This window comes from Salarias fasciatus, chromosome 12 (genome assembly GCF_902148845.1).
Source record: "Salarias fasciatus chromosome 12, fSalaFa1.1, whole genome shotgun sequence".
Lineage (NCBI taxonomy): Eukaryota > Metazoa > Chordata > Actinopteri > Blenniiformes > Blenniidae > Salarias > Salarias fasciatus.
This window is the reverse complement of record NC_043756.1, coordinates 30,637,355-30,651,938: the sequence shown is the minus strand read 5'-3', so window position 1 is coordinate 30,651,938 and position 14,584 is coordinate 30,637,355. Positions and strand designations below refer to the sequence as shown.

Sequence of the window (14,584 nt, the reverse complement as noted above, 5' to 3'; positions counted from 1 at the left end):
GACTTCTTCTGTTGTTGTTTTGTTACTTTTACTTGCAGCTGTCTGCTGGTTCTGACACTGCAAACTCCTATCGGCGTTAAGATGTGCAATTTAAAGCAAAAAGAGGAAAAAAAAGAGCTAAAAGATGACCTTCTACACTTCAGGACTACTTCATAACTGTTTCGCCTGGATCCCAGCGTAGTTTTGCGTTGTACATGTACGGATATATGGTTATTCTCCTATTGGCCACGACGACAAGTCTTCACCGGCGGACGAGCGTCTGGCCCCGAGCGACCGGGGCCCAACCCTGCAGAACCACCACCACGACGGAGACGGGGGAAAGAAACGCCGCCGGCAGGAGGCGCCACGACAAAAACAAAACAAAACCATCCAGAACGGGACAAAAAGCACCGTGTGTGTGTGTGTGTGTGTGTGTGCGCGCACACACACCACGCAAGGTAGAACACGGACAGAGCCTGGGCGCTTCTCCCCCGGGTGGATTTGCCGCGGCTGGTGTGGCACTTAACATCGTCGTCTTTGTATACAGAGCTTATAACAGTCATGCAAAGGGCACAGTATTATTCTAACAAGGCGAGAGAGAGAGAGAGACAGAGAGAGAGAGAAAGAAAGAGAGGAAACAAATCAAAATATGTGAAAAGAAAAACAATAATGGAGGCCTTAAGCTCCCCCCTGGGTAGAAAGCATCGGGCGATCACAGAATGAGAAACCACACTAACAGACTTCAGCGAAATCAGTGTTTTCCCTTGATGTTCTCATGGCTAAGGCAGAAAGCGACGGTGAAACTTTATAATGCCTCCGCACTGTTCAAAAAAAAGAAGTAATCGGTTGGACTGATGGGAAAACCAATATAACTATATAAAGATCTTTAGATTGACACAGAGACACAAAACATGGAATAAAAACACGAAGCTGTTAGAAACACAGACGATGTTTGGTGAATTCATGTCATGAAGCTCAGCACAACTTCAACTGGGAAACTTTTTAATCGAGTCAATTTACGAATTTCAGTTAAATCCTTTAAATTTAAAACTTCACTTTTAAATTCTTCGAGCGGCTTTAGGTTAAAACTCCAGTTAGCTGAAACATTTCAGCTGGACTGAGCGGCAGAAACATGAGAAGGAAGTAGAAGTCATTGAAAATTCTTTTTTTTTTTTTCCAAACAGTGCGGAGGTTTTTTTTTTTTTACTGTCTTAGTTACGATGAGAAATGAAAACACTGAAAAAAGAAAATTATCTTTCATCACTCTTAGCATTAAAATATCATAAGACTCTTCAGGTTATCAATAGATCTATATATTTATATGTGGGTATATATATTCATCCTCATGTTTGCATTTGGGCCGTCTGAGTGTTGAAGTTTAAAATATAGACGCTCGTGGACACCCGGCGACGGCCCCTCTGGCTGATTCTAGGATTTCATTTGGGTTTTCTTCTATTTAGAGAGAGAAGTAAAGAACAGATCACTGCAGACGATCTGCAGTTCGACAGAGGTTAGAAAATTCAAAAGACCTTCCGTTTCTTCCAGAACAGGTAACTCTCTGAACGGCCGTTTGCGCTGGATTCCTGCTTTCAAGGTCTCGAATAGTAATAACCAAAGCCAAACTCACACACACGCTCACACACACCACGTTTATCTTGGCTTGAAACACAAAGTTACCGACCCCCGACCCCAAACTGTATGCTGTGATGCCCCCCCACCCCACCCCACCCCCCCCACCCCCCGAGAGAGAAGAACCGAGAGACGGAGAATGACTGATTGATTGATTCCTGACGCCGTTCCTGAGCAGAGTGGACTTGATGAGTGAGACCCGAGGAATCCAGGTGACGAGGACGAGGAAACTCAAGCACCGAACGAGCGGAAACGAAGGAAAACCATCACAGCGACAGAGTGGAGGCGGGGAGGTGCAATGCCAACGCAGGAGACAGTCCACACGACCACCTGCAGGGGGACGAGACGCCGCCATGACAGTCTGAACACTGCAGAGAGCAGGAGAGTCACGCCGGTTTCAGTCCAACACAGTTATCTTCAGGGAGGCGCGATACATCAGCACTGATATCCTTCTGATAATAAGAGCAGATCTTTATTCCTGTCTAGTTCATGTTGCTTAGAGTTGATTTGAGTTGTGCAAAAACAAGTTCTGGTTCAGTCATGGCTCTGACACTAATGATCTTACTTCACTGATTTGACTTGAAATTAATTAAACTTATAAAACCTTTGACCTATTTTCATCTGTGATTTATAATATAACGAATAACCAAACTTTAAAGTTTTTCTCGGCTGAGACTAGCATGCATGATGAAAATGTCGATATTTTCACAAAACCAAGCAATCCTTACATAAAACGATGAAAATTTCAACCTACACTCAAATTTAATGAGACGTTCTGGAGCTAAATGTGATGAAAAGTCTTTTGGAACAGGACCAGAAGCTCGGACGCGTGGAAGAGCAGCTTAGTGGTTTTCCACCGGTCTTCAGATTCACGTCAGTGGTTTGCTTCACAGTCTTCAAAAGGCTAAAACCTAAACAAGCTAAAGCTAAAAAAGGCTGGGAACCAGTCAAGATCCATCTCAAGCATGATTTTTAAAAAACTAGACAATGCACTTCTATATGTACGTCTGGGTTTGTATCTTCAAGTTGGAATCACTGGTTTCTATGGCTGGAAAATCCAAACACTGTAATTAAAGCCAAGGCGATGAAGTGTGGAGCTGATGGCTGTTATCTACCGAGACTCCTGCTGGGCAGCAGCTGAGGGGTCGCTGAGATGGGGAGGGGGGCACAGCTGATGGCCATTATTGTGGAAAAAGACAGAAATCTCTCCTGATGCCACTTTCACTCGTTGAGGCTCCATTTAAAAGACGTTTTCCAGTAATCATGTATGGTTTTAGAGTTTTCCTTTAGCTGCTGTTGTACTGGTTTACCGAACTTGCTCATGTAACCTCAAACATTATACCAACAACTGGAATCAGGATCAGCACTTCTGTTGGAATCGTATTGGAAGTGAAAAAAGTGGATCAGTGCAACACTAAAAAAAGTCTGTAAATGTGATTATAAATCACTTTCCTGATCATGGCAATCAGCTGTTGGATATTTGAGTGTTTTAACAGTAAACTGCAACTAAACTTCATGATCTATGTCTTTAAAACCATTCTGAGGAGTTAACGTCTGCGCTGAGGTTGGTTTTCAGTTACATTTTTGGCAAAGTCCTTCAAAAATACCTGAACATCTAAAAACAAGAACATCGATGTCCTGCTGTGGAAACCAAACAGTCAGAGTCAAGCAGCGCTTTGCTTTCATGCAATAACTTGAACATGAGTTTCAAAAGTTTGTTTCATCCTGCTGAAGTGTGTCTGCAACATTTAAACATACTCTCTCTCTCTGAAGAGCCGTTAAACATAACGCCGGCGAATCACTGAGGCGCTAACAGCACTTCGACACTGTGGGCACGTTGGACTCTGGATGCGTCGTACTGCTCTGGACTCACCCGTGTGAGATGTTAGGACCTAAAGCCGGGCTGGAAACGTGCAGTTTCTTCAAAGATGAGCTCCTTCAGCGTCTCTTTGGGAAGGTCGTCCAGCTCCATGTCGAATTTGAACGGGGCCTCGGCGACGGGCTACAGCAGGGGAATAAAGTCCTAATGCTCACAATGATCTGCTGGAAACGACGCTGAGTTTTTTGCAAACATAAAAGTTGCAGGTGCAAACAGCAGTGTTTTGATAAAAGGTAAAGACAAAGATTTAGTTTGCGTGCCGAGCCAAAACACAGCAGGAGTTCACTGTGTTCATAATGAAGAATAACTCCTGCATTACTGAGCAGCTCCAGCCTCACCTCATCTGTGGGGTCGTAGTATTGTTCCAGGTAGGGGTGGGCCAGGGCCTCCTCCACTTCAATCCTCTTGTGGGGGTTAAAGGTCAACATCTTGTCCAGCAGGTCCAAAGCTGAAGGACAAAGAAGACGAACGTTTAGCGGCAACCGCTGAAACCAAGATTATGTCTCAACTGTCCACTAGGGGGCATCACAGCATCCTGTATCGAAGAAACGCGTCCAGCTGCAGATCCATGAATACATGAGGCTTGTTCACTTGAGTTCAGATGAAGTGAATTCACAGCGATATATCAGCTGACATCAGCACTTGATTGATTTCTCTGAGGTTAAAGGTGCTGTAGGCAGGATTCTGCTAGTCAATGCTGATGTTTCTGTGTTTTCTTTGGATTAAATGTTAGAGTATCCATTGATAATCCTTTAGGAGTGTAGCATAACTGCTCTACCGCGAGGGCGCAGCGTTTCCATCTGTCTCTGTTCTGAGCTGAAAAGGAATCTCGACAGCTCCAGGTATCTTTGACCAATCAGAAGAGCCCATGAGGCTCTAACCGTGATTGGTCGAGGGGCGTTCGTTGCACGTTCTTGTGGGAGGGGCTTAATTTGCGTAAGGGCGTGATGTCAGAGAAAACCGGACCGGACTGGCTGTGCTGGGTTTCAAATCGCCATCTCAGATGGGTCAAATCGCCGAATCCTGCCGACAGCGCCTTTCAGCAACAAACTGCTCTGATCCCAAGATCATCAGTAAACTGATGCAGCATTTTCTGGAGGGGGAGCTATGCAACAGCCCCTCACATTAAATCAGATGTGGAATCAACGTGAAGCATGTCAGGATGAGAGAGTGAGTGGTGATTCAGTGCAGGGAAATGTGTAAGGTCATCCATTTATGTAATCCATCTGCTACTGTTTCAGTCCTGCTAAAAAAAACAAAACAAAAAAATGGACAAAACAAAAAATAAACCCAGTCTTGTTCCAAACGGTCACATTTCCCATCGACGAGCATGTTGTGGGTCTGTATCTTGTGTAACTTTGACCTCTTGACCTCTTGAGAAACGATTCGTCACAAAACAAGACACAGTGAACAGGCGGTACTGCTGCTGTCGGTGTCTCACTCTAAAATAAAACCATCAACACTTCCAGGAGTGTGTTTCTGGGCGCGGCTGTCCAGGCGCTGACCTTTGGGATCGGCGTTGGGGAAGAGGCGGTTCCACGGCACCTTGCCGCGGTAAGGCAGCGACAGAAGGTAGTTCCTGGCCTTAATGTTGATGATGCAGTTGAGATCCTCCTGAGAGGGAGAACCCAGGATTCCTAAGAGACACAGAAACACGTTGAAGCTTCATTCTGCCTTTCTTTAGCCTCTGTCAAGTTTCAGATCACCTCTATCACTGCATTTTTCCATTCATTATTCATTTGTGTGACCAATAAATAAAGGTTTGATACCCAAAATGTGGTTAAGTTGATCCAAATAGTGCTTCCCGGGAAAGATTGGCCTGTTAGACAGCATCTCAGCCAGGATGCAACCCACTGACCAGATGTCTATGGACTTGGTGTAGCCCTGAAAGAGAATCACACAAACACAGTGACGAGTTCAGCCTGCTTCTCTCAGTCATGTACGGATTGTAGTCACGCATTAGAAAAAGCGGCGCTCGTTCACCTTGGAGTTGAGCATTATCTCAGGAGCTCGGTACCAGCGAGTGGCGACGTACTCTGTGAGGAAACCGGTGTGATCGTGGTCGGGGTCCGCCACACGCGCCAACCCGAAGTCACAGATCTGCAGAACGGGGAGACATTAATCAGTCCTGATGAGATCAGTATTGGCAATATGTCAACCACATGTGGGGTGACTGCATTTTCGATAGTGGAGAGAAAAATACCAACGCTCCCGCATTACAAAACCAAAAAACGGCGTGGTGGGCGCTACCTTGAGATCGCAGGTGGTGTTGAGCAGGAGGTTGGAGGGCTTCAGGTCGCGGTGCAGGACGTTGGCGGAGTGGATGTACTTGAGCCCTCGGAGGATCTGGTAGAGGAAGTAGCAGATGTGGTCGTTGCTCAGGTGCTGGGTCTTCAGGAGCTTGTACAGATCTGTTTCCATGAGATCCTGGACAATATATCTGCACAGGTCACATTAAGGAGGCTCAACACTCTGACCCATTCACGCTGACGATGCAATGTTCTCCTGACTGCAAAAACCATCTCTGCGGATATTTGATAGGGCTGCGAAAGAAGGCAAAGTCAACCAAAATCGATGGCCAGCAGCCTAAATTTAGCTGCATCAATACATTTGAGAAATGCGCTGAAAGTATCAAACAAAATAAAACCAGCTGAGAAATGAATGAATTCATTCTTTCTCTCTTCACAAAAACTAAATCTGGATGAACAGTGTGCAAATGCTCATGCTTTAGGTTGACTCGCTGCAATACAAAAAACAAGGGTCGTAATGCTCAGTGCGGACTCAGTGGAGTTCTTGTTTTCACATTAAAGTTGTCGATCAATCCAAACTTCAAATAAAAATTAAGGCCCCTGTTTACGTGACAATGTTTTCAGTGAAAAAAAAAAAAACCTTTTAATTACGTTTTTGGATGTCCGTTTAAACAGTAACGGTGCTCGGATCCACTGAAAACACTGCTACTGCAGTAAACGGTTGTTCTGAGAGAGTGTGTGTGTGTGTGTGTGTGTGTGTGTGTTTTCACTACAATAAGAAACCCAGAACAACTCGAGGTCTGACATTCCAACGACGTTTTCAGCATTCCTGCCGTTTCCACGGAAACGAACATCGTTTTCAAACTTCTCAAACGATGCCTTTTCACCTGAAACATCCTGGAAATGGGTTCTGCATAAGTTAAAAAACGCTTCTATAATCAATATACTGCTGGTTTGCGTTAGAGACCCTGTGTAGCTGAGGTTCAACATGCTGTGGGAAGATATAACCAGATAAAGCAAATGTGTATGAAAGGTTTAGGAGAGGACGGGTGTATTGGTGTATTTATGATTTTGAGGCTGCGGCAAGTCGAATGAGCTTTAATCTGTAGCTGAAGCCACGGGGTTAAACCACACACACACACACACACACACCGAGAGCCCAGCGCGGTATCGTTGGGCTCCAGTGAAGAGCATCTCTGGCAAACCCGCGGTGACAGGTGGCTGTTGTGTAAGGAGAAGTGGATCTCGGTCACTTTAAGTGGTAGGCGAGGAAAACACAGCGCCTCTAATGAGGGGAAGGCACGGCGCCATCCCAGCATTTCAGGCAGGATACACATCCTTCATCTGGTCGATGGTGGGCGTGCGGATGATATCGTTGATTCCAATGATGTTCTCATGCTTGAAGCGCAGCAGGATTTTGATCTCTCGCAGCGTGCGCTGGCAGTACGTCTGGTGCTCGAAGGGGCTGATCTTCTTAATGGCCACACGGATCTTATTGTCCCGGTCGTAAGCTGAGCTGTGGGGGGAAGAAAACAACAACAAAGACAAGAACGAAACATCAGAGAGAAGCTGAGTACATTACAACATCAACATGACCATGCCCTGCTTCACTCATATGATCTGACAATTATTTATCCGTTCAAACCTGCTTTATATATTCAAAATAGTCAAAAACCAAGAGCTGGTCCACACAGACGCATGTAAACACATTACTTCTCCTTCTGCTGCATTACCCGCCTGTGAAATCCAAGGGAGAGCAGCAGAATATCGACACGTGCACGTGCACATCTAACAATAGAAACGATATTTACAAAGATCAGATGGAATGTACCTTTCATGCTGCACTGGTTTTTAGGCCAATCAATGACTTTTTTAAAGGTGAGATTGAAATTTTATGCGGTGTGAGAAAAAGAGCGATAATGACCATAAAGATGTGAAGAGCAGAATGTGAGGAGAGAGGGGAAAAGAGTAGTTTGAATGGTCAAACGTGTCCAGGTTAAGACTGAAAACGTCTTTAAAGAGTTGCTGGAGATGTTTTTATTGCACTGAGCTGAATGAATGAAGTGTGCAGCATCACATGAGGAGTTAAAGTCCGACAGACAGATTAGAGAGAATGTTACTGAAACCTCCGTGACAAGACTCTCAAGAGGGAAAAAAACCCTCATGTATTTTTAAAAAGATTAGATAATGTGCATGTTCAAGACCGTTATCGCATTTTGAAGAGAAATTGAAAGAACCCCGGCAGAACAGATCCAGTCTCGCCACCTGCTGATCCCTCCTGTTTCCTTCATTTGGAGGCTTCAAAGGGAGGCGTCCATCTGTCTCCATCAGTCCATTGTTGGACTGGTGTGGGACGACCGTGCTCACTCTTTACATCCAAAGATCTTAATGCAGTTAAAAAAAAAGAAAAAAAAAAAGTAGCAGGCTTCACCGGAGCTCTTAATGTTTGCAGCTGAAGCGGCTTAGAGAAGTGAGGGACTAGTTTACACAGACGGTGCTCAGAGCCGCTCGGAGCCGTCGCCTCTGACAGCAGGGAGCCTTTCCTTCAGCTTTTCTCTCATAGTGCTCAGCTCTGTCAAACGTACGATCCGTGGGCCAAACCCGGGACACAAGAGGCTCCAGTCCGGCCTGCGAGATGCCTGTGCAAATAGTTCTGAGTCATGGTTGCATTTTCAGCTGCAGCAGGATTGAAAGAGACATTTCACTGTATTTTCCACCAGGATACAAAGTTTAAAATTGCCACCATGTTGAAACATTTTCATTTATGCATTGCATTTATCTGCACTGAAAACATTTGATTTGTGGATGTTTGTGTATTACTGTGCTGTCGTTTCCCTGGTCGGACCTCCTCCAGTGTCTCCCTGAGCTAAAATGAGTTTGACGCAGCGCTACAAACATGGACCACTTTTCTCCCACCATTCTTCTGAGGGATTTACATGTTTATTTTGTGCAGGTGGTGGTTAATAAAAGTGCCTGTGTGACAATTTGCTTGAAACTTTGACTTACAATTGTATAAGTGTTGAAATTTTGAGGGGAAAAAAAAAAAAGACTTTATACCCCTACTTTGAGAGAAAATATGGAGATACCAATTTTGGGCCCAGTTCTACCTTGGTCGTGACACATTTGTGATATGTTGTGCAGCTTTAATTTCTTGATATAAAACAACAATTCTCCATTGCAAATGAGCATTTTTGCATGCAGCTTTTTTTCATGAAAAAAAAAAAAAGGTCTTTCGTTGTTATCTCAAGCTCTACTGAGTAGAGAAGCTATGTCTACATTGCAAGCTTCTAATTACTTCTACATTGTGCAAACGTGCTGAAAGAGCAGTTTCTTTCCAGCCAATAGCAGCCTCGGGTCTCTGCGCCATTGTTTCACCTGTGGTCTGAAGGATAATGGGAAAATCCAGTGAAAGGAGTTTGTATTTTCAAAAATGTACCCGACTGCCTGAACTTGCCTGAACTCAAAAGGCTGATTGTTCGGTTTGACGCATGGTTTTCTGCACTGCCTGTCATGAGAAGCGCCGACTCTTCCCAGGTCCGGGCACGTCCACCGGTGAATATCTGGCTCTCCTGGCTGACTTCATGGCTACTTGACCTTCTTCTCGCTCACTCATCCTCAGATATTTTGCATTTCCACACTGAATCTTGCATGAGAAGCCTTGTCTAAAACTGTTGCGCGTGTGTGTGTGTGTGTGCGTGTGTGAGTTGTGCCTCACAAACACATTTCATTGAATCATTTCCTAATTATGAAAGCATGATGTGCAATGGAAATTCAGCACGCCTACTTCATGCCTTTCAGACAGACAGTTTCCAGTCTGGCGTTGGGTGAACAACGCGCCCAGACATCTTCAGCTCACAGGATCGGACTCATACGAGCCAAATCTAAATGACCCAGCAAGGAACGCTCATCGCCGCCGCCGCCGCCAGCTCATCCGACTCCTCACTGGTGCCATTCGGCACCATCGCCAAAGCTGCACAACCAGGCCAGGATGGCGAGCACGGAAAGCCCGCAGTGCTCGGAGCATTCCTGAAGACTGTGGAGCCTGAACGCCACGCATCCAGCCAGAGAGGCTCTATGCCTGCACGTTACACACAGCAGAGACGACCGAACAACACCCACACAGCAGCACCAAATAAGAAAGGGAGTTGCTATAGTGATGGGGGTGTAGGGACTGAAATGTAAACACAAGTGTACCAGCCTTCTGCGAGGGAAATATGAGTGACCTTCCTTTCCACTTGTGTGAGAGGAAAGTGCGTGTGTGTGTGTGTGTGTGTAGGAGGAAAGTAGAAAGTTCTCAATGCAACTGCTGTGTACCTGAAGACACCCTCAAGTACTGGAGAAGCAGATCGTTACTAGACTTAATTATGGGGGCCAGGATGGGATCCAGGCCAGACAGGCGAAGAACTCACAGCAGCTTTCAAACAGTCAGTGATTGGTTTCCACCAGTTACCTCACAAATCTCACCAATCGAGTCGCAATCCTCACAACCGTGCACGTCCTTGAATCAACCGGTTGCGGCGGTTTTTGCTTGTGAGGCGTTTAAGAGGCTGTAAAATGTAGTAACTGTAGATGTGAGTCGTAAATGTAGTGCTTGACAAATCTCCTCATTTATTCATATATATATATATATATATATATATATATATATATATATATATATATATACACACACACAGATGCATCTCAGGAAACCTCTTGTGCTCGTGAGGAGTTCAGGGACTATCAGCAAACCGTTGGATCAGTGGGTAGTCAAGGTCAGTCCAGACGAGATTGTGAATCACACTCCGGAATGATGAAATTAGTTAGTTTACAAGAAAACGAGCCAGACGATAGTTTATGAGGCATTGTGTGTCTACAGGCTGTGGAAGCCATAAACTTAGTTCACCGTTTCATTATTAGGGGGGGAAAAAAAACTAACAGCCCAAACAGATCATTAATTCACAGAGAAAGTTGAATATAAGTAAGAAATATAATGGACTTCAAACCTCAACTGTTAATTACATTTATTGTTCTTTTTCCACGCAGCCACTCACTGCTTGGTGAGATTTCATCAGATTTATTTACTTGTGTCGTAAAGCTCAGAATTTTCCACCTTGGTAAACTTGAAGACTTACTACTTCACCGTCACTGAAGCCCCGTTAAAACATGCTTCAGTGTTTGATTCCATCTTTACATTTCTGTAAACTGAACATGCTGTAACGTTTAGAGCACACAGCAGTGTGACCAGTCTACGTCCATCCTCTATTTCAACATGTTGCTTCACTGAGGCAAGCACCTCAGCTTCCTTCTCTTGCTTGGAAAATGGTCTTTTAGCTTTTACTTCCCCAAAACGTTCCTCCTGCGTCGAGAGAGCAGTTTGCGATGGTTTATCAGTGCGTCGACCCTCGGCTTCATCTCTGGGAGGGTGGAGGTTCTGAGAGGGGCTTTGAGGAATTGTGCACTTTGTATTGTTTTCTTTCACAAAGCTGTTCACCTCACCTGATGGTGATATCGGTTTGACACGACCCCGTTTCCTGTCTGATCAGGCAAACTGCACATTTCACTGCACATGCAGACTCCATCATCTGCAGTCAGTAGATATTCTGCAGAGCCGCAAATAACGACGGCGGACTCCGGAGTGCTGCTTGTGCTGCTGAACCTTGGAGCTAAACACTTCTCTGACAAAGCAAACAACTTTTTCAACATTCCTGGTGTTCCTGTGTGGACGGTGAGCTTCACCAAAACTACAGCAACACAGGTTCGAGCAGGCGTTTTTTTCCATGGTTCCAGATATTTGCTCGGACAAAAAAAACAAGACAACGTGGCATGATGGGAAAGCTTCTATCGCTTTACAGAAACGTAGCAACAGGCAGACGATCCCACCTTCGGAGGTGCTTCAGCGAGTCACAGGAAAGATTGTATCACTTCCTCTCTGCACTGCCGCCTCTCGAATGCAGAGAACCTGCTGCTCGATGTCTTTCCTGTTTCCTCTCGCGTGTGCTGAGCATGCTCAGTGCAGAGGAAGAGGAGCGCCGAAGGGGGGGGGGGCTCGGTTTCCACAGAAACGGGAATACAAGGCTTTTCTCCAAAGCAGCTTGGTTATGCAAGAGCACCGTAACCATGACGATGCTGGAGGGGCAGGATAGAAGGAAGAGGGGAAACGGGGGGGAAACGGGGGGGGGCTCATGGTGACGAAGGGCGATGGCGAGCGGGGAAGCGCAGAGTCCACGAACACACACACTTACATTTTCCCCGACACCTCTTTCATGGTCTTTCTGTGTGAACCGACCACAGTTGCCCAGCCTTCACACTGCACTGCACTCCTGCTACAGTTACCTGAGTCCTGCACACAGCGAGCACAAGCTGCAGGCAAAGTAACCCTCAAATGTCTGAATACTTTGAGATTCAAACCAATATCACTAGTTAAGAGTGACTGCCTCAGCTAGGACGAGTTCCTTTAATTAAACCATTTAGTGCTTTCTTCTTTAATCTGATCCATTAAAAAAACAACAGTTTTGCTTTTCTCACTATTTTGTTTAAATCAATTTTAACTTAACTACAGCTAAAAGTAGATATATTCATGAGAAATAGTCTCCGATTCACCTTCAGCTTTAAGAGGAACAAAGGTCGCCACAGTTCAGAAGAAACGTCTCCTCCCTGACTCTGTTTACACGGCACACAATGGCAGTTTTGTTATTTTCCTCAAGGTTTCACTCACCTTTTTATAGGCGCTTCATTCAGAGACGAATGACCACGCCTGCGATCGTTGTAAAACATTTATGAGGCCTGCTTTTAGGGAATTAATCATTAACCCGCTCACAAAAAAATAAACAAAAAAGAAGAGCATATAGCAGAAAATGAACCAAATCAAACATGCAGATCAGCCGATTGATCCATTCATTTTAATTTAGAATATCTTCTTTTCCTTAGAATTTGTCACTTTCGGCATCCACAAAAGGATAATGTGTTCATTAAAGGCCTCATGCAAAGATTGGATCATTCTATAAAATAATCTGCATTAAGGAAAAAGAAAACCTCAGGTCTGTAACCACTTGAGCATGAATGTTTTAAACTCTCGCTGGCTGTGTGTCCTGCCAATGTCCACATTGTGTTCCAGATGCCATCGAACCGCTATCTGCAGTCTTCATCTATATGACCAAAGCCAAACCCTTTTCATTACTCGATTTCTTCAGACTGCCACGGGATTACACAACAGGCTTACACGGAGACCGCAGCAAAAACACAATCAGGCTGAAAGAGCGTGAACTCCTCTCTCGTTTCACTCCCTCCAGTTCTGAACCTGTTATCATCCGACGTCTGATTGAATCTGTGCCACTGATGCAAAGGAAGAGCTTCAGACCAACAATCATGATTATTGAAGGGATGGACTGGAGGCCAACGCCGGTAAAAGCCTCTTCAGGGCTGAACACCAAAGCACACATGGTGAGAACATGCAAACAACACAGAAAATCCTGACCTGGATTTGAAGCCTTGATCAGGAGTGCAAACCGCTACCTCATACATCCCATTTCATTTGAACCCTTTTCCATTCCCTCAAATGTAAACGCAATGAGGAAAAAGTTTGTTTTAAATTACAATTTCATTTTGATCAGTTTTACACTTTCCAGCAGAATTTTACTTTGGAGAAAAACAGTTTTAAAGACCAACTCTAAAAACTCCCTCTAAAGCAGAGAGATGAGATGTCGGTGAGGCTACCATGTGAAGCGAGTCGTCTCGTTGCTATCAAGCAGCTACAGCAGGATTTTTTCACCATATTTTGCACAAGAAAGTTTCAATAAAATTGACTTCAAGTTGAGAATACAGGCATTTTCAGTAATAATCGTTTGGTGTTCAGAAAATATAGACATTTTCATCAGGTAGACTGCACCACTGCAAAAAAAACCCCCATTAAAGTTTAAATTCAAAGGTTATTATGACGCTATGCTGCTGGTTTGGTCCACTCAAGATGAAACTGGGCTAAATGTGGCTCCTGAATTAAAATGTGGTTTGACCCCTGATCTGAAGTGTTTCGCACGGACCCAGCATCTTTAAACTAAACCCAAACCCTGAGGCACAGCAACCTCATACACTCTTCAAAATAAAGCTGAATTCGTTGAACAGACACTCCTTCAATAAGTAATTTTCTCAAAGGTTTTCAGAAAAATAGCCATAAACAACTTACTGTCTCTACAGCACGTCAAAGAGCAAAGGTCACAGGCTGTCGAGCCTCATGTGTTTGGATACTAACCCACCAATTAAAAGAAAACTTTCTCATGTCTCTGAATCACAACAGGAGTTAAAAAAGAAGGATGGACTTTTCAGAAATTAGTATAAATCAAAGGATGCTGACAGCAACTGCAAACAGCGACCTTTGTCCATCCACACAAGATTCAACCGGATGAATGAAAATCTTATGAAATTAGATTTCCTGTTGGTAGCGGCTGATCCAGAGACACAGATTCTCTCGTCTGGCGTCACTGTGCCCACCTCGAAGAGTCAGAGCAATAATCCTGAGGACGAAATAACTGATAGACACAAGAATCAACAGTGGAAATGATACAAGTCTTCAACTTTACATTTGCAATATAACTCAGGATATTTTTCTAATATTTCTCTGCAATTATTCAAAAAAGAATAATTTTACACAACATCGGCCTAAAGCTTAAAAAAAAAAAATCAAAACAATTCATATAACAATATTTCAGAATGTGTTGTTATACTGGAAGCAAATTAATACTTAATACAAATATGTTAGCTGTGTGCAAGTGGTTCATTATTACACCAGGTACGCTTCCCTCTGCAACTGTCATTCAAAGTCTCACTCTAAACACAACCCCAAGCTTTGTGTGTGTGTGTTGTGTGTGTGTGT

The 14,584-nt window shown here is 44.3% G+C and overlaps 1 protein-coding gene across 2 annotated transcripts in view; it reads right to left on the bottom strand.

Annotated features, from left to right (window-relative positions):
- Positions 1-187: 187 nt before the first annotated feature.
- Positions 188-14,584, bottom strand: part of mapk1 (mitogen-activated protein kinase 1) — a 19,425-nt gene continuing 5,028 nt past the window's right edge. Inside the window, exons 2-9 of one of the 2 annotated variants that reach the window (XM_030104139.1) lie at positions 7,070-7,252; positions 5,738-5,927; positions 5,471-5,587; positions 5,257-5,371; positions 4,993-5,124; positions 3,826-3,935; positions 3,475-3,610; positions 188-1,931 (exon numbers count right to left, since the gene is read on the bottom strand). In XM_030104139.1, coding sequence (XP_029959999.1) covers positions 3,494-3,610; positions 3,826-3,935; positions 4,993-5,124; positions 5,257-5,371; positions 5,471-5,587; positions 5,738-5,927; positions 7,070-7,252 — 964 coding nt within the window. In that variant the 3' untranslated portion in view covers positions 188-1,931; positions 3,475-3,493. Of the gene's footprint in view, positions 1,939-3,474; positions 3,611-3,825; positions 3,936-4,992; positions 5,125-5,256; positions 5,372-5,470; positions 5,588-5,737; positions 5,928-7,069; positions 7,253-14,584 lie in introns of both variants that reach the window. The other variant, XM_030104138.1, reaches the window with a different exon arrangement.